The 23,452-nt window shown below is 42.1% G+C and overlaps 1 protein-coding gene across 1 annotated transcript in view; it reads left to right on the top strand.

Annotated features, from left to right (window-relative positions):
* The window catches only part of LOC126291945 (lipase 3-like), a 60,611-nt gene that overhangs the window by 11,211 nt on the left and 25,948 nt on the right, over window positions 1–23,452 (top strand). Inside the window, exons 3-4 of the mRNA XM_049985694.1 lie at window positions 5,183–5,297; window positions 11,671–11,917. Of these exons, the coding sequence (XP_049841651.1) occupies window positions 5,183–5,297; window positions 11,671–11,917 (362 nt within the window). The remainder of the gene's footprint in view (window positions 1–5,182; window positions 5,298–11,670; window positions 11,918–23,452) is intronic.

Below are 23,452 nucleotides of genomic sequence, written 5' to 3'. Positions count from 1 at the left end.
AGAGCACAACTTAATCATAGCTAACACTTGGTTTAAGAATCATGAAATAAGGTTGTATACATGGAAGAAGCGTGGAGATACAAAAAGGTATCAGATAGATTATATAATGGTAAGACAGAGATTTAGGAACCAGGTGTTAAGTTGTAAGACATTTCCAGGGGCCGATGTGGACTCTGACCACAACCTATTGGTTATGACCTGTAGATTTAAACTGAAGAAACTGCAAAAAGGTGGGCACTTAAGGAGATGGGACCTGAATAAACTGAAAGAACCAGAGGTTGTACAGAGTTTCAGGGAGAGCATATGGGAACAATTGACGGAATGGGGGGAAGAAATACAGTAGAAGAAGAATGCGTAGCTTTGAGGGAAGAAGTAGTGAAGGCAGCAGAGGATCAAGCAGATAAAAAGACGAGGGCTAGTAGAAATCCTTGGGTAACAGAAGAAATATTGAATTTAATTGATAAAAGAAAATATAAAAATGCAGTAAATGAAGCAGGCAAAAGGGAATACAAACGTCTCAAAAATGAGATCGACAGGGAGTGCAAAATGGCTAAGCAGGGATGGCTAGAGGACAAATGTAAGGATGTAGAGACTTATCTCACTAGGGGTAAGATAGATACTGCCTACAGGAAAACTAAAGAGACCTTTGGAGAAAAGAGAACCACTTGTATGAATATCAAGAGCTCAGATGGAAACCCAGTTTTAAGCAAAGAAGGGAAAGCAGGAAGGTGGAAGGAGTATATAGAGGATCTATACAAGGGCGATGAACTTGAGGACAATATTATGGAAATGGAAGAGGATGTAGATGAACATGAAATGGGAGATATGTTACTGCGTGAAGAATTTGACAGAGCATTGAAAGACCTGAGTCGAAACAAAGCTCCGGGAGTAGACAACATTCGATTAGAGTTACTGACGGCCTTGGGAGAGCCAGTCCTGACAAAACTCTACCATCTGGTGAGCAAGATGTATGAGACAGGCGAAATACCCTAAGACTTCAAGAAGAATATAATAATTCCAATCCGAAAGAACGTAGGTGTTGATAGACGTGAAAATTACCGAAAAATCAATTTAATAAGCCACAGCTGCAAAATACTACCACTAATTCTTTACAGACGAATGGAAAAACTAGTAGAAGCCGATCTCGGGGAAGATCAGTTTGGATTCCGTAGAAATACTGGAACACGAGGCAATACTGACCTTACGACTTATCTTAGAAGAAAGATTAAGGAAAGACAAATCTACGTTTCTAGTATTTGTAGACTTAGAGAAAGCTTTTGACAATGTTGACTGGAATACTCTCTTTCAAATTCTAAAGGTGGCAGGGGTAAAATACAGGGAGCGAAAGGCTATTTACAATTTGTACAGAAACCAGATGGCAGTCGTAAGAGTCGAGGGACATGAAAGGGAAGCAGTTGTTGGGAAGGGCGTAAAACAGGTTTGTAGCCTCTCCCCGATGTTATTCAATCTGTATACTGAGCAAGCAGTAAAGGAAACAAAAGAAAAATTCGGAGTAGGTATTAAAATCCATGGAGAAGAAATAAAAACTTTGAGGTTCGCCGATGACAATGTAATTCTGTCAGAGACAGCAAAGGACTTGGAAGAGCAGTTGAATGGAGTGGACAGTGTCTTGAAAGGAGGATATAAGATGAACATAAACAAAAGCAAAACGAGGATAATGGAATGTAGTCGAATTGAGTCGGGTGATGCTGAGGGAATTAGATTAGGAAATGAGACACTTAAAGTAGTAAATGCGTTTTGCTATTTGGGGAGCAAAATAACTGATGATGGTCGAAGTAGAGAGGATATAAAATGTAGACTGGCAAAGGCAAGGAAAGCGTTTCTGAAGAAGAGAAATTTGTTAACATCGAGTATAGGATTGTGTCAGGAAGTCATTTCTGAAAGTATTTGTATGGAGTGTAGCCATGTATGGAAGTGAAACATGGACGATAAATAGTTTGGATAAGAAGAGAATAGAAGCTTTCGAAATGTGGTGCTACAGAAGAATGCTGAAGATTAGATGGGTAGATCACATAACTAATGAGGAAGTATTGAATAGGATTGGGGAGAAGAGAATTTTGTGACACAACTTGACCAGAAGAAGGGATCGGTTGGTAGGACATGTTCTGAGGCATCAAGCGATCAACAATTTAGTATTGGAGGGCAGCGTGGAGGGTAAAAATCGTAGAGGGAGACCAAGAGATGAATACATTAAGCAGATCAGAAGGATGTAGGTTGCAGTAGGTACTGGGAGATGAAGAAGCTTGCACAGGATAGAGTAGCATGGAGAGCTGCATCAAACCAGTCTCAGGACTGAAGACCACAACAACAACAATGGCTTCACTGTCCTTTGATTGTCCATTATGGTTGCTTGTCCAAATCCTTATTCTCGACATGAATTCGATTCACTAGCAACTTTCTCCAGTTGGTCTGTTCTTTTAGCTTTTTCGGAAACACTAAGAGCCAGGGCCGTACCGACGGTGTAACGAGATAGACCTCCACCAAGGTCGCGGACACTGAGAAGGTGCAAAAACTGACCGAAAAAACAACAACAATGGAAGTCGAGTTAACAACTGCCCAGAACAGGTACCTTAGCTCTCCTGGTCCTGTGCACGAGAAGAAGCCTTTCCCTCAACCCACGACTGTCAACACACGCGGGTGCCACAGCTTCGTCACAGTTTATGTAGAAGTAGTGCGATTGGTTTACAGAGATGCCACATGATTCACTCATATTTTACAACTGGAAAAATAATTTTATAAACATATTTTAGGCTTACTGAACAATTAATGTATTAAAGAGTCATTTCTTTTTCTATGTAACTTTGATAATGCCGATTTCTATTGGAGACCGTTAAACAGCTTTCTTAGATTTTGGTCACAAGTTGCATGATCTTGTAAACTTCTCACGCTAATTAAGGCCACAGAAGCACGGTGTTTACCGAATGTACTTCTGACCAAAAAGCGATTCTGGTGGCTGCAGTCGGAGACCTTTCTTAGTCCTGCCTTTTGAGTTCTTTAGATGTCATAGAAAGTTTCATCCTCTAACACACACTTCTTTTTGTTTCTAACCACGAACTCAGGTAACAAATTCCATACACTTAGCTTTAAGTATCTAACGAAATACTGTCATAAAAAATTTTCATTCCCTATTTCACGCCTTTAGAGGTTGAAATTCGAAAAACACTGGAACACGTAATTTCTTTTACTTCTAACCAAAGAGCCGAACGTAATTATCGATAGATTTATCTTTAAAATGATTTCATAATGCAATATTTTCACAAAATTTTTCATTCCCTGTGTTACCGCCTTAGGGGATGAATTTCCAAAAACAATGTCACATGTATTTTTTTTTAAATTTCTAACCGAGAAACCCATTACAAATTTTGATAGACGCAACTTAAAAAATGCTTTCATAATCAACTACCTCCGTTAAACTTTTCATCCTCTATTCCATTCCCTTAAGGGTTGAATTTCCAAAAATATTGAAACACTGTTTTTTCCCTTAATTTCTTACCAACAAACCAGATACTAATTTTTTAGTTCTAGCTTCAGAATAGCGAAATATTTTCAAAGATATCTTTCATCTCCTGTTTCATCCATCAAGGATAGAATTTCGAAAAATACCTTCTTAAATGACGCCTACAGTAAGGGAAATTTTTTTTTGCTACTACGTAGCTACTGTATTGTTGGATCTCAAAGACCGGTGGCCGGATGATTAAACAAATATACTATTTGGCTGAACACCTCTGAGTTTTCACGGTTTCTGCCGACTAAGGTCTGGAGGGAAGCAACCGTAAAACGTGGAGAGGACATATAATATAATTACTCCTCCAGTCAGAACCTTTTTCGTTTCCTGCGATCTGCTGTGTAAATAAAAAAGAATTCAAGAGTAAGTTTACTGTAACTGATTAATAGTATTAAGGGCGTCCTTATACATTCTTTTTGCAGTATGGCACTGCTGCTAAACTTGACTTTAAAGACGTAATCCGTGTGTTTGTTTCGTTCAAACCAAGAAAACGAACAGTAAATTTATTATTTTCTCAGCTACAATCCTTTTTATTTTATTTCTAATTAACAGTTTATGGACTACCAAATAATTTATGGGGTGCAATTGAAACGAATGTACGACAGCTTTTTTTAAGCCATAAGACATACAGTGAAGTGACAAAAAGTCATGCGATTGATATATGCACATATACAAGGTGATTCACGAAGATATACAAATATTTTAATATGTTATTCTACAACCAAAACTAAACAAAAAAGTTCATGTAAACATAGGTCTGCAATTGTTTAGCTAATGCCACCAACATACGTTTCGCGTAAGGAGCACGAAGATACGAGAAATTAGGGCTCATGAGGAGACATAAAGACAGTCGTTTTACCGTCGCTGTGTTTGCTTGTGGAACAGGAACGGAAATTACTATTAGTGGTAAAACGTAACCCTCCACCACGCGACGTACGATGGCTTGCGGGGTAGGTATGTAGATGTTGATATTGCTGTAGCATAACAGTCCATATCACACGGCCGCAGCCGTGTTATCGTGTTGCAGAGGTGCGAGGAGCGCGATAGTTAAGTCATGTTCACATCTTGTCCTTTAAATGCGCCTCATCTCTAAACCCGACGTTCCGGAAAACTACCAAGGACCTTTTAAGGAACATAATTCTCATATAGAAAAACAGTTATCTGTAATTATTATAAATAAACTCGACGCAATCTTGGTCGCATAACTTTTCTAATGCTGACCGGTTTCGACCTTTTTGCTAGATCAGACCATGAATGTCTGTTGGATGCGTTACACCACCAGCCACAAGCAAGAGGGTTGCCATGCGCCACCGTATCCGGCAGACATTCATGGTCTGAAGATGATCTTGTAAAAAGGTCGAAACCGATCACCATTAAAAAAAGTTATGCGATCAAGACTGCTTCCAGTTTATTTGCCAAGGACCTGTCGGATCAGTGGCACGCAGATCCGCTGCTGTATTACCTTCCAAAAGTGGGCAGACACGCCATTGTGTAGGCGATTGTAATGGTTTGGCTTATCACTGTAAATGTAGTTCAATTGGTAGTATACAGGACTGAGAACGAAGCCTTTACCAAATATGCAGCGCTAAGCTAGAAAAATTGTTGAAGATAACGCTGAGTAGAAAGCTAACCCTGAGACTCCATTGCTCTGTGCAGCATACATCCTGGCCGACGCGGGTTTCGACGTCTGGTTGGGCAATGCTCGAGGGACGACGTACTCCAGAAACCACACGTCCATCAACCCGGACGATAACCAATTCTGGCAGTTCAGGTGAGGCAAGAGCAGTTCTTTCATCTGTATTGTGTACTTCACAACCCCACTGTGTTGTAATACAGTTTGTGTAGTTGGCTTATTCATTATTGGGCAAATAGTGTGACTCTATGACTTTCTGTCCTGCGAGTGTGCAGACAGGCTCATCGTACAAAATATTAGCCATCCCACTAAGAGAGCACACATGACACTTTGGAGCGCTGGTGACGATGCAGGTCTTGTACCAAGCAGTCACGTAACCCTCAACCTCTGGCATAAGTCGTAGCAGTGAAGGATCCAGCAGTTGTATGGGCTCATCACAGTGAGATGAACCGATGTAACGAATGGCATGAACCGATGAGAACAGAATAAACGAAGTCGCCCGATTTGTTGGTGTAGCAAAGTGGACTGTCAAAATGTCTAAAAGAAGCGGTCTACCACTAGAGGCCATAGCCTAACGACAGTGGTCGATAAAGATCGTAATCGACATCGACCAGATACGAGGACTGCACCTTGACACTGACAATCGGTTCTCAAGTCGACAGGGACTAGTGCTGTCAGTTTCCAAGTGAAAATAGTGAAAGGAACGGCACACGACCTGCATTTGGGTTGGGTTCCTCAAAAAATGTCGTTGCTCATCTTGGCCAACAATTCTACACGTGTTCATTGGGCCGAACATTACACAGACAGGAGACATATACCGTCATCTGACGAGTCGTGATTTGGCATTTTTTTTCTAATGGTGCCAGACGTTCTAATGTTCATTTAACCTACAGTGTGCGTACAGCATAGTTCACACAAAAGGCGATTGTGCAATGTTTTGGGGGTGTTCTTCGCACCTTGGGCTCATTTATTCAAGTTACCATGACCACAAACCAGGATGTTTACTCAAGCGTACTGGACGACCAAGTGTTCTCCGTTCTTCTACATCTTCTTTATGTTGTGGACATTCCCTGTTGTACATCTAGTAACTGAGCTGCACTATTACGTATAACACTGTAAGAAAAAAAATAACCAAGTGGGACGACAATCAGTGGATATGATATACATATATAGCCAAAGAAATGATTACAATTTCATAAAATGTTGATCTTTTATTCAAATGAAATAACTTCACAAACTGAGAAAGTGAGTAACGTCTTGGTACATCTCTAGCCCTTACAGAAGCACTTATTTGGCTTGCCATTGATTGGTTGAGTTGCTGGATGTCCTCATGGAGGATGTCGTGCCAAGTTCCGTTCAATTGGTTCTTTAGAAGCACTGGTTGGAGGGCCCTGTCCATAATGGTCCTAATGTTCTCAATTGGGGAGATATCTGGTAACCTTGTTGACCACAGCAGGCTCTGGCAAGCACAAACAGTTGGAAATTTCTGTGTGTGGGTGAGCATTATCTTGCTGAAATGCAAGCCCTGGATGGCTTGCCATTGAGGACAACAAACCTGGTCGCAGAATATCGTCGATGTAGCACTGTACTGTAAGCGTGCCATGGATAAAGAAAAAAGGGTCCTGCTATAAAAAGAATTGGCACTGCAGATAGTCACTCCTGATTGCTGTCCAGAGCGTCTTCAGACACATTATCAGCCTGGAATCAGACTGGAGTATAATTGTTTTCCCTCATGAGTCTCGCTTCTAACTGAGCCCCCATGACCAGCAAAGAAGTATCTGGAGACACCTTGGACAGTGGTGGGATACCAGCCTGCCTAACACCTGCCGCATGGCCTGACAACCAGAAGTGATGGTCTGTGGCGCCATTTATTTTGATATCAGGACCCCTTTGGTTGCTATCCATGGCACCCTTGCAGCACAGCGGTGCGTCGACGATGTTCTACGCGCCATTTCGTTGCCCTCCATGACAAACCCTCCTGGTGTTACATTTCAGCAAGATAATGCCTGCTTGCACAAGGCTAGAGCTTACACTGCTTGTCTTCGTACTTGCGAAACCCTACCTTGGTCGGAAAGATCACCGGTTCTTTTCATATTTGAGAACGTATCGAGCCAACCATATCGGGATTTTGACGATCTAACGAGTCAGTTGGACAGAATTACGCACGACGTCCCTCAGGAGGACATCGAACAACTCTATAATCCAATGCCAATGCGGGTACCTGTTTGTATTAAGATCAGAAGTGGACAAACGCATTATTGACTTGCTCAATTTGTGAAGCTCTTCTCTTGAATAAAGCATCAAATTTTTCAGAAATTGTAATCATTTGTCTGTACATGTACATCACATCTACCGATTTCCGCCCCATTCACGGTAGTCCTTTGTGGTAAGTCTTTTCTGTCTTACAGTGTAATTCATTCCAAATGTTTGTGGTATCAGAAAAATGTTTCCTTGCAGTAGTTCCGCAAAGGTAGCCATTAAATGATACAATTGTGAAACGCTCATCTGATGGGTCAGTACGAAATAAATAACATTGATTAAGAGTATGTTACAAAATGGTACTCAACTTTGATACAATTTGGTGCTTGTCATTTAATGTCCTGAACCTAACACAGTGAAATCTAAACATCTTTTCTGTGTATTGGCAGTCTGTAATATTGGCCTGTAACTGATAGTAATTCTGCAGGTACTTTGTTAATAGTCCTTGTTCTCCATATATAGTGACTTCTAAGTTGGGAGGTGGTCTTCACAGTACTGTACCGAGTTCAGGGCTGGTACTGAAATGAACCGACTAACAGCTGAATCGTTGCTCTGTGAGTGTCTGTGATGCACTGTGTTTTGGAGCCTGTCGCTGGGATGATTTCTATGCCTGTCAGTACGAGGCGGGGGCAATGTAGTGGACGGTTGAGAGCACCCCCTATTGGCTCCCTGCCCATATTATCTGCGTTGACGTGCGGGAGGAAATAGCGCGGAAGCAGGAAGAGGTCCGTGTTTACGCGTGCCACCTGGAGGCTGCTCAAAAATGGTTCAAATGGCTCTAAGCACTATGGGACTTAACATCTGAGGTCATCAGTCCCCTAGAAGTTAGAACTACTGAAACCTAACCAACCTAAGGACATCACTCACACCCGTGCCCGAGGCAGGATTCGAACCTGCGACCGTAGCAGTCACACGGTTCCGGACCGAGGCGCATACAACCGCTTGGCCACTGCGGCCGGCTCCTGGAAGCTGCTGCCCAGAACTTAGAGGTGCCAGACGAGTGGATGTGCCTGTGCCTTTTGCTGTACCTATTGTATATCTCCTGATTGGTGCCCAACACTCGTTTTACCAGATGACAACAGCAATATTCACAGAGCTGCATGCATCTATTCCTCAGCAGCTTATCACACATCGGCTGTTTCCTCTGAATCACCTAAACTCAATCAGACAGAAAACTTTTGGGACTATTCGCTACAGCACATCAAATGTAGCAGTCAAGATACTCTACAAAATTTTGTAGCAGTGATATAATCAGCAGTGATTGACTTCATTTGAACCTTCTTCATTTGAACCTTCTTCCAGAGCGGGTTTTTCTCCTCCCCCCATCCCCCCCCCCCCCCGAGACACTGCACCCCATCCTCACCTCTTTCCCTCCCACGTCCCTCCCTGTGCGGCCATCTTCGGCGCCACCCCCGCCCATCTCCCCCCTCTCTTCCCCTCCCTCCCTCTCTTCTTCCGGTCTCCCTCATCTCCTGCGCCTGGCAGATCCTCCGTTTTGATCATCGTCAGTGTGCCACATCAGTGTTGTGTTTAGTACTGTTCTCCTATGCGTCAAGAGGTGTGATTTTAATTGTGTGCTAGCCTTGTACTTAGTGTTACTGTCAGTGTTTCTTATGTGCTACGCCCTCTCTTCCCCTCCCTCCCTCTTTTCTTCCGGTCTCCCTCATCTCCTACGCCTGGCAGATCCTCCATTTTGATCATCGTCAGTGTGTCACATCAGTGTTGTGTTTAGTGCTGTTCTACTATGCGTCAAGAGGTGTGATTTTAATTGTGTGCTGGCCTTGTACTTAGCGTTACTGTCAGTGTTTCTTATGTGCTACGTCCTCTCTTCGCCTCCCTCCCTCTCTTCTTCTGGTCTCCCTCATCTCCTACACCTGGCAGATCCTCCATTTTGATCATCGTCAGTGTGTCACATCAGTGTTGTGTTTAGTGCTGTTCTCCTATGCGTCAAGAGGTGTGATTTTAATTGTGTGCTGGCCTTGTACTTAGTGTTACTGTCAGTGTTTCTTATGTGCTACGCCCTCTCTTCCCCTCCCTCCCTCTCTTCTTCTGGTCTCCCTCATCTCCTACGCCTGGCAGATCCTCCGTTTTGGTCACCATCAGTGTGCCACGTCAGTGTTGTCTTTAGTGCTGTTCTCCTATGCGTCAAGAGGTGTGATTTTAATTGTGTGCTGGCCTTGTACTTAGCGTTACTGTCAGTGTTTCTTATGTGCTACGTCATCCGTCGATACTTTTATGCTCCGGTCATAATGCACCTAGTGTTCTTTTAATTGTCCCAGTGTGTGGTTTTTTACGGTTTTTATCTTCATTTTACAGTCGCCCCTTTTTTGTGTATTGTCTTCCATGATGTTCCCCCTTTTTTATATCTATGTACACCATGTTTTCTCCTTTGTTATTTTTAAATGTCTTCTACTGTTTGTTCTATGTCTATGCTTGGCTGAAGAGCAGCGCATCTGCTGCTGCCAGCCTACCGTGATGGGGAATTGAAATACAATAAAGAAAAAAAAATCATTTGGATGTGGTGCCCCTGACAAAACTTGAGGACAATCTTCCTCGCAAAATTGAGAACATTATAAAGGCTAGAGGAGGAGTTAGACGGTATTAGATGATGTTTGGAAGGGCTGACTAACTTTTTGTCCAATGTGATTACGTGTTTCACTTGAAACGTAGAATAAACACAATTTGCAGTTAATGATCCACCTTTTTAACTTCCTTGTAATGTTGTACAGAATACTCAAGATATATAAAAGGATTACAAAATTGTATTCTACCCAATAACATACACGTGTGGACATTTAGTTTTCATCTCAGTATTCAAAGAGGAACAATATTTTCTATCCATTACTTTATACCACATTTAAACCTTAACTAAGGAGGTGACTTTTCTGTAACGTATACTACAAGGTGGGGGTATCCGGAAACCTTATGTTTCAGCCTAGACTTAAGGCACCAATAGTTTGAAATTTTCATTTAATTTATATTACATTAATTTTTACATCTATTTAAGTTTTGTTTAAATAGTCCTTGTTCATTTAATTTCTGTAAATAAAACCCCTGCAGTCTTCTACTTTTAATCACACAAAATCGCACGTTTTGTGCGGTTTTTAAATAGTACACGTAAACGAACTGTTAGAGAACTGAATTTTACATTCTTCGAAGTCTTAGAATCTGTGTAGGAAGTGAATTTTCACATAAAACTAAATTCCATGGTTTAAACTCGCACATAAAAATTGCTGTTGATAGGTTGAAAAAAAAAGTCTTCAGAATTGACACAACGTTTTGATGTGTATTTTTCTATATCACAATTCATAATGTATTGGAGTTTAACTAATACTGTACTTATTTTATTGGAGAAACAGAGAGGTGCCCATCACAATTGTCCAGAAGTTCTTCCTCTGAATGTATCTGACAACTGGTAATTGGAATATCGTTTCTCTTCTTTCTTAATATGTCTCACTGACATCTTTCTCCATCCACCAGCTAACAATTTAACAATTTTATCAAAATTAGGATCGTTAGAACTGACACGTTCCTAGGAACACATTTTGTACAACACTGAAGAAAAAAGGTGCGTAGTTCACAGGGCACACATAGGCGGATGCAAGACGTGTCAGCAACAAACAATGAAGGCTGTGATGCAACCGACAGCATAACGTTGTAGAGGTAGCGATTTAAGGAAGATTGTGGGAGTGTGTGTGTGTGTGTGTGTGTGTGTGTGTGTGTGCGTGCGGGGGGAGGGGGGGATGACTGACATTCGAGAGCGAGTTACAAAATTTTCGCGTGGTCTTATTGTTAATGGTCTACATCTACATCTACATGACTACTCTACAATTCACATTTAAGTGCTTCGCAGAGGGTTCATCGAACCACAATCATACTATCTCTCTACAATTCCACTTCCGAACACTGCGCGGGAAAAACGAACACCTAAACCTTTCTGTTCGAGCCCTGATTTCTCTTACTTTATTTTGATGATCATTCCTACCTATGTAGGTTGGGCTCAACAAAATATTTTCGCATTCGGAAGAGAAAGTTGGTGACTGAAATTTCGTAAATAGATCTCGCCGTGACGAAAAAGTCTTTGCTTTAATGACTTCCATCCCAATTCGCGTATCATATCTGCCACACTCTCTCCCCTATTACGTGATAATACAAAACGAGCTGCCCTTAAGGATTAAGACACCTGAGGTACAGGTTGGGGTATTAGAAACACCTCACCAGCGAGTGTAGCGTTATGGTTTGTGTGCTGCAGCTGGCACGAGATTGGCTACTACGACCTGCCCGCCATGATCGACTACATTCTGGAGCAGACCGGCCACTCGGACCTGTTCTACATCGGCCACTCGCAGGGCACCACCGTCTTCTACGTGATGGCCTCCACGCGCACCGACTACAACGACAAGATCCGCCTCATGTCCAGCCTGGCCCCCATCGGCTACGTCAGTCACATGACCAGCCCCGTCTTCCAGGTGCTCTCACTGTTCATCGACGAGCTGTCGGTAAGTCTCAGCGACCAGCTCTCCGTGATATATAGTCTGGTGAAGACAAGCCCCGCTCCTACTGGTATCAGTCACATGACCAGCCCAGCGATCCAGGCTTCTCGCTCTTCGTCAACCAACTGAGTTATCCTCCTCCTCAGTGACCATATCTCGAAAAGCAATGGGCTATCGAACTTGGATATCCAGTGACTTAGCACTGTGACAGTTACTTTCAATATACCATATATACTTTTGATTCTCTACCCAAAGGAGAAGATTAAGAAAAGGCAAACATACGTTTCTAGCATTTGTGGACTTAGAGAAAGCTTTTGACAATGTTGACTGGAATACTCTCTTTCAAATTCTAAAGGTGGCAGGGGTAAAATACAGGGAGCGAAAGGCTATTTACAATTTGTACAGAAACCAGATGGTAGTCATAAGAGTCGAGGGGCATGAAAGGGAAGCAGTGGTTGGGAAAGGAGTGAGACAGGGTTGTAGCCTCTCCCCGATGTTATTCAATCTGTATATTGAGCAAGCAGTAAAGGAAACAAAAGAAAAATTTGGAGTAGGTATTAAAATTCATGGAGAAGAAGTAAAAACTTTGAGGTTCGCCGATGACATTGTAATTCTGTCAGAGACGGCAAAGGACTTGGAAGAGCAGTTGAACTGAATGGACAGTGTCTTGAAAGGAGGATATAAGATGAACATCAACAAAAGCAAAACGAGGATAATGGAATGTAGTCAAATTAAATCGGGTGATGCTGAGGGAATTAGATTAAGAAATGAGACACTTAAAGTAGTAAAAGAGTTTTGCTGTTTAGGAAGTAAAATAACTGATGATGGTCGAAGTAGAGAGGATATAAAATGTAGACTGGCAATGGCAAGGAAAGCGTTTCTGAAGAAGAGAAATTTGTTAACATCGAATATAGATTTAAGTGTGAGGAAGTCATTTCTGAAAGTATTTGTATGGAGTGTAGCCATGTATGGAAGTGAAACATGGACGATAACTAGTTTGGACAAGAAGAGAATAGAAGCTTTCGAAATGTGGTGCTACAGAAGAATGCTGAAGATAAGGTGGATAGATCACGTAACTAATGAGGAGGTATTGAATAGGATTGGGAGAAAAGAAGTTTGTGGCACAACTTGACTAGAAGAAGGGATCGGTTGGTAGGACATGTTCAGTGGCATCAATGGATCACCAATTTAGTATTGGAAGGCAGCGTGGAAGGTAAAAATCGTAGAGGGAGACCAAGAGATGAATACACTAAGCAGATTCAGAAGGATGTAGGTTGCAGTAGGTACTGGGAGATGAAGAAGCTTGCACAGGATAGAGTAGCATGGAGAGCTGCATCAAACCAGTCTCAGGACTGAAGACAACAACAACAACACCCAAAGGAGTGAAGTCAGTGGGATAGAGTCGTGGTTCTCTTCATCCAAGTATCAGTCAGACTGGTAGTGGGGGATGCAGGCGCCCAACTGGGAAGAAATGATTACCGGGTCAGCCAGTTGCCTTACGGTAACTTTGTACACTTACACATCATTAGCAGGTATTTAAATGGTGAGAGTTGCAGTTCGCTGTGACAGATGGAACTGCCACCAGAGTGCATTACTGTTGCACAGGTTAGTGTTGGTATGGCGTCTGCCAGGGTACATAAGGTGTACAAACAGTCAGTTGTTGAGTGAAGTAGAAGCAGCATACTCGTGTGAGACAACGTTTCAGCATCTGAAAGGGATCTTCATGTGGCTGTGTGTTCGAACCATGCAATATTCAGAATTGTGGAGCATTCAAATGTGACAGTGGCCTAAAGTTGGACAGCGAGGGAAATGAAGGCAGGGAAAGGGGAGAGCCAGGCAAAGTGTCCATGGCGAGAAAAGTGGCTATTGGGGTCCCTGGAGCTATAAGGTGCTAGCATGGTGCCACCAATGGTTTAAGTTATTTTCCATGGTTTCCCAGTCACCCCATCAAGTCTGACCTGTTTGCTGTGTCGCTCGCCATGTTTATAATAATTTTTGTTGATTTTAATCATCCAGGTGGAAGGTAAGTGAATATGGCAGGTCACCTATGTGTTTTTAATGACTTTATGTTCAAAGTGTCTTATTGAATCCATTATCGTACTTCAGTCGTTGAAGGTTGGATGATGCTGTTAGAGGGTGTATAGCTTTCGTGTAACGGCGTCGTTGCAGGCAAAGTGTCCATTTCGGCAGTGGCTCCTGGCCACTGTTTAAGGGGAAAAGGTAACAGCAGCAGCAGAAAGATGAGCTGCGCGGTGATACTGACAACAAGGCCTTATAAGAGTGACCTAGAAGCAGCAAACAAAGAAGGAGAAGGATAATAAAATAAAAAAGGATAAGGAAATAAGCCGAAGAGAAGAAAGGCAATAAAAAGAGGAGTGGGAACAGCAGGAAAACAAAACCTAGAAGAGCTCTTTTTGAGAACAACGATGAAGACACGTAGCGTATGTATCGCGAAGAAAAACTTTCAAATTCAGGCCGAGAAGAGAAGTGAATTTAGCAGCAATGATGCTCCTTCTGGGCCCACAAATTCTGAACAGGAGTTGAGAATGAGTTTTCTTTGTGAAAAATGTAAATAATGCAATTCGAATCATGTATTACAATAATTTATTTATAGTTATTGGTTAAAACAGTATTATTTTCCTTATTTTTGAGTTCAAAGTGGTGACTGTGAAAACTGAATTCTATAGAGTGCATTAGGGCGTTCAACAAGCAACGCAGCATATGTTTTCGCTCTTTTACGGTTGAAAAAATCCGGAATTTGTTGTCGAAAATCGTGGAATGTTTAGTTCCTATAGTTTCACGAAGTTACAATAGATGGCGGCACTATACGTAGCTTTCAAAATGGGCTCTGTAACGGTGGTGCATTCTAAGCAGCTGTCATTTACATTCTTTTGGTGGAAAACCAGAGCATCCCAGGTATGCATAGGAGCTTACAGAATGTCTGCGGAGATCTGGCAGTGAACAAAAGCATCGTGAGTCGTTGGGCGAGGCGTCTGTCATTATCGCAACCACGTCACACGAACCTTTCCGATCTCCTGTGCGCCGGCCGACTGCACACAGCTCTGAGTCCTGCAATGTTAAAAAAAGAAAAAAAAAGGTTCTAATGGCTCTGAGCACTATGCGACTTAACATCTATGGTCAACAGTCCCATAGAACTTAGAACTACTTAAACCTAACTAACCTAAGGACATCACACAACACCCAGTCATCACGAGGCAGAGAAAATCCCTGACCCCGCCAGGAATCGAACCCGGGAACCCGGGCGTGGGAAGCGAGAACGCTACCGCACGACCACGAGCTGCGGACAACGTTGAAACGTGCGGACACTCTTATTCGACTTGATGAAAGACCTCGCTGCTCAACTGGACGTCTCTGTTGGCAGTGTTCAGATACTCGTCCACCAGTTCGGGAACTCAAAAATGTGTGGCAGCTGGCGTCCTCGCCGTCTAAAAGGGGACGATAAAGAGTAACGATCTGCCATCTGAGCAGAATTGGTTGCGCGTTGCGAGGTTGATCGAACAAAAGTTTCATGTATCCTGATGACCTTGCTCTCGCTGCCCAGGGCAATCGGTTTGAAGATGTAGAGATAATGCGTACACACGGTCTACAACAGCTTGGTACTTACTATGAAAAGATTCAACTCGCACCAAATCCTAAGAAAACGCAAGTCTGTTCATTCCATCTGAAACGTAAACAAGCTGACAGGAAACTTGAAATATTATGGAATGGAACTGTACTAGAATATTGTTCCCTCCCCAGGTATTTGGGTGTCACTCTCGACCGTACACTGACCTACAAGGGACATTGTCTGAAGCTGAAGCAGATAGTATCCTCCAGAAACTCCCTTCTCCGGAAACTGGCGGGATCGAACTGGGGTACACATTCACAAACATTAAGAACAACAGCTCTTGCCTTATGCCATTCTGCAGGAGAGTATGCTAGCCCAGTGTGGTACAATTCAGTACATGCAAAGAAGGTTGATGTAGCCTTAAATGACAGCTGTAGGATTGTTACAGGCTGCCTAAGGCCAACCTCATGGAGAAAGTTCAGTGCCTCGTTGTGATTGCTCCATAAATCAAATACAGTGACCTCACATCCGCTCTTTGGATATCAACCAGCCAAGCCACGACTGAAGTCCACGAAGAGTGTCCTAACAACTTCACAGCCCTTAGAAGGATCAGCTGCGGCTACCCGACTCACCAAGTGGAAAGAAAGATGCCAACACCTGTCAACCTGGATGACACCACAAGAATCCCTGCCGCCTGGACACATGGAAAAGTGGGTCATCTGGAAGTCCTTGAACAGACTACAGATTGAAGTTCGCAAGATAGAGAGACAATCTTCATAAATGGAAATTCCAACTGCCAAATGCCAACACAACACTGTGCGAATGCGGTGATTTGCAGACAACCCGGCATCTCTTCAAATGTAACTCATGCCCAACCAGCTGTAGCATGAAGGACTTAACGTCAGCAGCATCCAATGCTATAAAAAAGCCCAATTCTGGGTGAATACTGTATGGCTTTCTTTGAATGCACTGTATATGTATGTGTTCATTTAAGTGTACCTCTTACACGAATAAAGTAATATTGAATAATTTGTTGTCGAACGTCGTCACAGGCGGTGAAACTAGGGCCTGACCTTTATAAACGAAAACAAAACGGCAGTCCATGAAGTCAAGCCACTGCAACTCTCCTCCGAAGAAAAAGTTCGAAGCCACACTATCAGCCAGTAAAGTCATGGCGACGGTATTCTAGGACTCTGAAAGTGTTCTTCTGTTTGATGTCCTCTCTCATGGTGCAACGATCAACACTGAAGTGTGCTATGCTACTCTCAGAAGTCTGAAGTAATGACTTCAGCGCATTCGTCGCCACAAAAATGCAAACGAACTTCTGCTTCTCATGACGACATAAGGCCTCACATAAGTCTCCACACTCGAGAGGAGGTCACAAAACTGCATTGGATGTTTCTTCTCTTCCACCCTACAGCCCGTATCTCGCTCCATCCGACTGCTACTTGTTTGGCACGCCGCGGGAACCAGTTCATGGATGACGGGAAGGTTACTGATGCAGCAAAACGTTGCCTCCGACGTGGCCCAGTAGAGTGATACCATCTACATCCATACTCCGAAAGCCACCTCACGGTTTGCGGCGGATGGTACCTTGAGTACCTCTATCGGTTCTCCCTTCTATTGCAGTCTCGTATTGTTCGTGGAAACAAGAATTGTCGGTATGCCTCTGTGTGGTCTCTAATCTCTCTGATTTTATCCTCATCGTCTCTTCGCGAGATATACGTAGGAGGGAGCAATACACTCCTGACTCCTCGGTGAAGGTAAGTTCTCGAAACTTCAACAAAAGCCCGTACCGAGCTACTGAGCGTCTCTCCTGCAAAGTCTTCCACTGAAGTTTATCTATCATCTCCGTAACGCTTTCGTGATTACTAAATGACCCTGTAACGAAGCGCGCTGCTCTCCGTTGGATCTTCTCTATCTCTTCTGTCAACCCTATCTGGTACGGATCCCACACTGGTGAGCAGTATTTAAGCAGTGGACGAACAAGTGTACTGTAACCTACTTCCTTTGTTTTCGGATTGCATTTCCTTAGGATTCTCCCAATGAATCTCAGTCTGGCATCTGCTTTACCGACGATCAACTTTATATGATCATTCCTTTTTAAATCACTCCTAATGCGTACTCCCAGATAATTTATGGAATTAACTGCTTCCAGTTGCTGACCTGCGATATTGTAGCTAAATGATAAATGATCTTTCTTTCTATGTATTCGCAGCACATTACACTTGTCTACATTGCCATGCGGGCATACTGGCCATCCAAGCTGTCCCATACAACACAGATTATGTTGAGAAATAGGGTTTTGTAGCCAAAAAAGGGGAATAGTATGGTGTATTGGAATCCCGAATAAAACCAATGTGGTTCGAGAAAAATTGTTGCTTTACTTATTCAAAGCCTGTCATACTTCATTTGCTCCTAAGGTATGATATTACACTTGAATAGTCGCAGATTATAATCACATCCAGAGCGAGCGTAAGTGCAATGACCACATGAAACAAATAGTAGCAAAAGCAGGTGTGAGACAGATTCATACGAAGAATTGTAAGGGAATGTTATTTATCCATTAAAGAACTGGTTTGCAAGGCGCTTGTTCGAGTGATTCCTGTGCGTCGTTCATTAATTTGGGATCTTTACTAGGTAGGACTGGAAGAAGAGATAGAGATCCAACAAAAAGCGGCGCGTTTCGTCCCGGGATGGTTTGGTCGGCGCGAGAGCTCTACAGAGATGCACAACAAGCCCAGGTGGCAGACGCTGCAAGAGAGGCGCTCTGCATCCCGAAGAGGTTTACTACTGAAATTTCTAGAGAGTACTTTTCGTAATGAGTCAGACAAAATATTACTCCCTCCCAGGTACATCTCGCGAAATGACCACGATGAAAAAATTCGAGAACTTAGAAGTAATACAGAGGCTTACCAATAATCATTCTTCCCACGCACCATTTCGCGTGTGCTACGGGAAATGGGGGATCAATTTAAACTTCCTTTACGTCTGTGGTCAGAAGCTTTTTGTCATGAGACTACCAAATTCGGTCTATAATGACCATCTGTTTCATAAAACCATGTCGTAATGTACTGTCGATATCGGTAGTGTGATGGCAAAAATTAGTGACCATAGACAAAAATCAAAGGAAATTTATACTATAGTCGGGTCACTGTTTTATTCGCGGCCTTAACGCAGCTTCTGAGATTGGGGGGTCAGTTAGTGGTAAGTGAAGTACCCTCCTCCACGCACCGTCAATTGGGTTGCGGATTATTGATGAAGGTGTAGATTTCTATGTGTATCCTTCTATTGCTACTCAGCTTTAAAACTAAAAAAGAATACGTTAGCCTGGCCAGCTCATCCCTACTCGCTGTCAGTGTCCTGGACAACCATATCTGATCACCACAAGGGAGTACCACAGCGTTGTGCACAGCACACGCATCGTAGCCCCCGTATCTCTGCCTTCCTGCAACATTCTGCGCTATCCAGCAACATTGTTCAGAGACTGTCCACCCCTATAGCTGAGTGGTCAACGTGACAGATTGCCATCCTTTGAGCCTTGCTTCGTTCCCGGCTGGGTAGGGGATTTTCTCCTCTCAGGGACTGGGTGTTGTATTCATCATCATCTCCATCCGGATCGCATGTTGCCCAATGTGGCGTCGAATGTAATAAGACCTGCACCAAGGCGGCCGGACCTGCCCCGTAAGGGGCCCCCTGCCCAATTACGCCAAACGCTCATTTCCATTGTTCAGCAGCCGGACAAGAGAATTACTGTCCAGTGCGCAGACTGCCGTTAACACCACAACAGAAATGGCTTCGGTTGGGGTGGTGCCTTCACTGCAAAGCATGGGCTGCTGATGAATGGTGTCGCTCTGTGTCCAGTGATGGATTGCGGTTCCGGAGAACTCTGGATGACCAGTGACTACCATCGCTGTATATGATGTGGATCTGGGCACAGGTGCCATTCTTCCAACGTTTTGGGGAGGCACAGTGGTGTTACTCCCAGTGTCATGCTTTGGGGAGGCGTCGGATAATGACGTCAGATCGTGGCTGGCTGTGACTCAGGGAACACTAAAAACACAAGAGTACGTCAGGGACATCGTGCGTCCTCATGTGTCACGTCTTGTGCGTGTTGCTGCTCTTGGTAACATCACGGTGTCATTTTTCAACATGACAAAGCTCGTCCGCGCATGGCACGTATCTGTATGGACGGTCTACGTGATGTTGAGGTACTTGGAAACGTGTCCTCGACAGAATGTGCGAGCGACCAGCTCGGACTTTAGTTAGCTCCGCTTCTGTGCCAGTACGTGTCTAGGGTTTGGGATACCAGTTACAGCTGATGGTCAGCTTGCTTCAGGAGAGGATCCAAAGGCTTCCCACTGGAATCAGTTACTGCATCCAGACTGGAACGGTGCAACGTCGTACTGATAAGCGGTCTCAGACTGCCAAGTTCTTTGTAGATTTCAATAGGTTTTGTAATCACTGAAATAACGTCTCATACCCTCAAGATTCATTTCGTTTCCTCTTCCCCTTTATGGCTGCTTGGTTTTTCTGTCAACCAGTGTACTAACGTCATTCATTAAAACAGATAGGACTCCAAAATACTTTTGTGTGTGAATATGTGTGTAACCATGCATTAGTGCATCTGTGAGTACTAACGTCATTCATTAAAACAGATAGGACTCCAAAATACTTTTGTGTGTGAATGTGTGTGTAACTATGCATTAGTGCATCTGTGAGTCAGTGGGATACCCAAAATTAATTGGTTTGGGATACCCAAATTTACTCTTATTGCAAGATTCTAGAGCGTTTTGAATATAACTGTATAGATGCGAATAAGCAGTAGCAGCCGATGTGCCAGCCAATACCATCATTTTCCCATTCGTACCTGACACTCATTCTTATCAATGAACGAATGAAATCAGTTTTTTTGTGCAGGAATTGATTACTCCTAACAGGGAGATTTCTTTTTTAAAACGTATCACGGTTGCCTTTGATTTTAAAACTACTTATTCCTAACATCCAATGTTGCACCTTCGCCTGTGTGGCCGATGTCAAATATTGCCAAAATTATTTTTCAGCAAATATCAAAACGAGGAAAGATATCTAACATACATGTAAGTTATCATCACGTTGTAATAATTCGGTACTAAATGTAATGATAAGTGTCGATGAAAATTAACTCTCACTTTGTTTCGAAATAATTTGAGAAGCTTTTCACAGATATTAATGTAAATTACAGCGGATGGTTAATTCGTTTCCTTTTGTTTTGTAGCTGGGGTGACTGTTAAAATTTCCTTCGCTGCAGATGAAATAAAATTGGGTTTTCATGCTTGTAGAATATTATGCACTCACTCCAACAAAAATTCCGATTTATTTTTGAACATTTTCACAATGTACTAAAGTATAAGGTTTTACAAATAAATCATGTCTGACAAACTTAAAACTGCCCAGCTATTTATGTGTTTTAAGATTTGCGGGTCTTCACAGGTATTGTTAGACTCACAACTTTTGATGGAACATAATTAAAAACTTTTACTTGAAATAGGTTGTATTACAATATGGTGACCAGCATAATCAGTATGCATAGACTTATTATGCAGAGTCATGAAATACATGACTTTTCATCTGTAAAATCGATAGATTTATAATTATAACTATTCTGAATTAGTATTTCTAATTACAGATGCAATTAGTAACTCACTGATTTCACTAGCATTTGTGTTACATGTGTCATTGTATTGTTGTGTTTAGTGCAAAAGACAGTATCACAAACTGCTACTGAATGAGACCATTTAAGTATATTTTCAGTATATTCGACTTCACTTCTTACATTATCGATCAAATATTATTTGAATTGTAATGAACTGTGGCATATTCATAGGTAAACAACATAATATGCAAACAGACAAAAAAGTAGACTTTTGTATTTCGTAGTAACACAAAACGAAGATCGTATAATTTCACAGCTAATTTAGCGATCTCTTCGTGACAGTGTGTGACCTGGTCTGTTACTGCAGAACTTGCATATGCTAAGTACGTAACGCCGATGTCATCTTTTGCACAAGTAACATCACTCCAGTACGCATGTTCACTGACGCCTGAGTTGCCATTAATACAGTATAGTGTGTAGTGGTCCGATGTTATATATGTGAAAGATGAATCAGCGTAATGCACGCAGCAAATATGATGACGACATATTGGTTCCTGTTCCAAGTACAAAAATTTCGATTAATCCACTTGACAATAGCAAAATGACAGATATTACAATAGTGGGGTTTATGAATAAATTGTTTTACAGTCAAAAGCGACCATGACGTCCGTTATAAACGGTAACTGCCAGCCACCAAATGTTACTTCGGAGGTATCTAAGGAAGTGTAGCGTATATGAAAAGTGCATTTGGTGCAAACTCACTATTGGATCAATTCTCCAGTATTACCTGTACGAACAATTTGGAGACACAACTAATTCAAATATTTAGTCTGTACGGTCCTTTCATGAACATATTTGGGGATCTCAAAGAAAATATTCGCAAGATATACGACTCAGTTTTCTTGTAGTTTTAGTGGTGTTTAAAGAACCGATATCAGATATTGACTGTGACAATGTTTTGCTACCTCTACTCTATTTCATGCTGAGGGTACACAAGATCAAGATAAGATAAATTCGGGTGATAGTAGGGTCATGTGGTTAGTCATGTTCATCGCGGTCCGTTCATAAGTGGAGAGTGAAAATGAGGCGCCAGTTAATGAAGAAGATACCTTCCGCCTTACAGTGTAGAGCGTTTATGTATACTTAATTTTTATAAAAGTAATACGTAGAAAAACAGATGTAAGGACTGGAGAGGCACTGGGGAAGTTCAAATGGAGTTTGGTAAAGGTACCACTGACGTAGGTTTGATTTTGTATCCAGTAATGAAACAAAACGTAAAGCAAAAGGAAGGTTTTTAGTGGAATTCATAGACCTAGGGAGAGTATTCGTCTGTGTCAGTGCCTTGAAACACATGGGGATAAAGTTACGAGACGAACGACCAATTCAAATAATGACAAAAACATACTTGAAACAACAAAAGTGGATGATTGAGACAGATTAGTGATGATAAGAGGTATATCAGATACGCTTGGATGTTATTACCGCTGTAATCCATATCTTATCTTGAAGAAGCAATCAAAGAAAACAATTTCAGAATCAAAATGAGCGCTCAAGGGTAACAAATATCAGCGTTAATGTTTATACAATGACATAGCATTATTTAGAAAAAAGTAAGTTTACAATATCTGCTGCGTGCAACAGATTCCGTGGAAAGCATGGAACATGGGAATGAAATTAAGTTGAAATGAGCGCAGAATGGAAGAAGTAAGTGTAGTGCAAGAAATACATTAGTGTCCGTTAAGAAATCCTTTAGTGACCTGGAATAGAGAAATAATAAAGTTCAGGTGCATGTAAAAATGACACGTAAACCATGAAACATCAGGAGAAGGGCAAAATGGGAGCATTTGAAAAGTGGTACTTAAAGAAGAATGTTAGAAAGTGAGTGGATAAAAACCCAAATGAAGAGATAGTAGAATATTCGTCAAAAGAGGATGCAACAAAGTGAGTAATGTGACAAAGTGTCGAGATATAGCTAGCTGGATACTGGAGGCAATCAGTAGAAGAGAATATTTAAGGCGATATTTAAAGACTAGAGCAAATAGCATTACAATCAACTGTAATGTAACGAAATATCCGAGACAGTGCATGAAGAGAGAAATTCAATTAATGAACAGAAATCACGAATGTAAACACACAGGACCCAAGTTTAGGACAACTCCTGTTCTTCACGCATATGAAAAATACAGAACAGCCAGCTCTGGTACTTATGGAGTGAGAGACACAACATATAATTAACCCTTCTCAGTAATATTTCCAGAGAATTTCTTAGTTTCGAAAAAGAACTCAATATACTCAGTTATGTACATCAAAAGAAAAAACACCAACTTCAGACCCCAGT

Source organism: Schistocerca gregaria, chromosome 9 (genome assembly GCF_023897955.1).
Source record: "Schistocerca gregaria isolate iqSchGreg1 chromosome 9, iqSchGreg1.2, whole genome shotgun sequence".
NCBI classification, from domain to species: Eukaryota; Metazoa; Arthropoda; class Insecta; order Orthoptera; family Acrididae; genus Schistocerca; species Schistocerca gregaria.
This window is presented reverse-complemented; position numbering and strand designations above follow the sequence as displayed.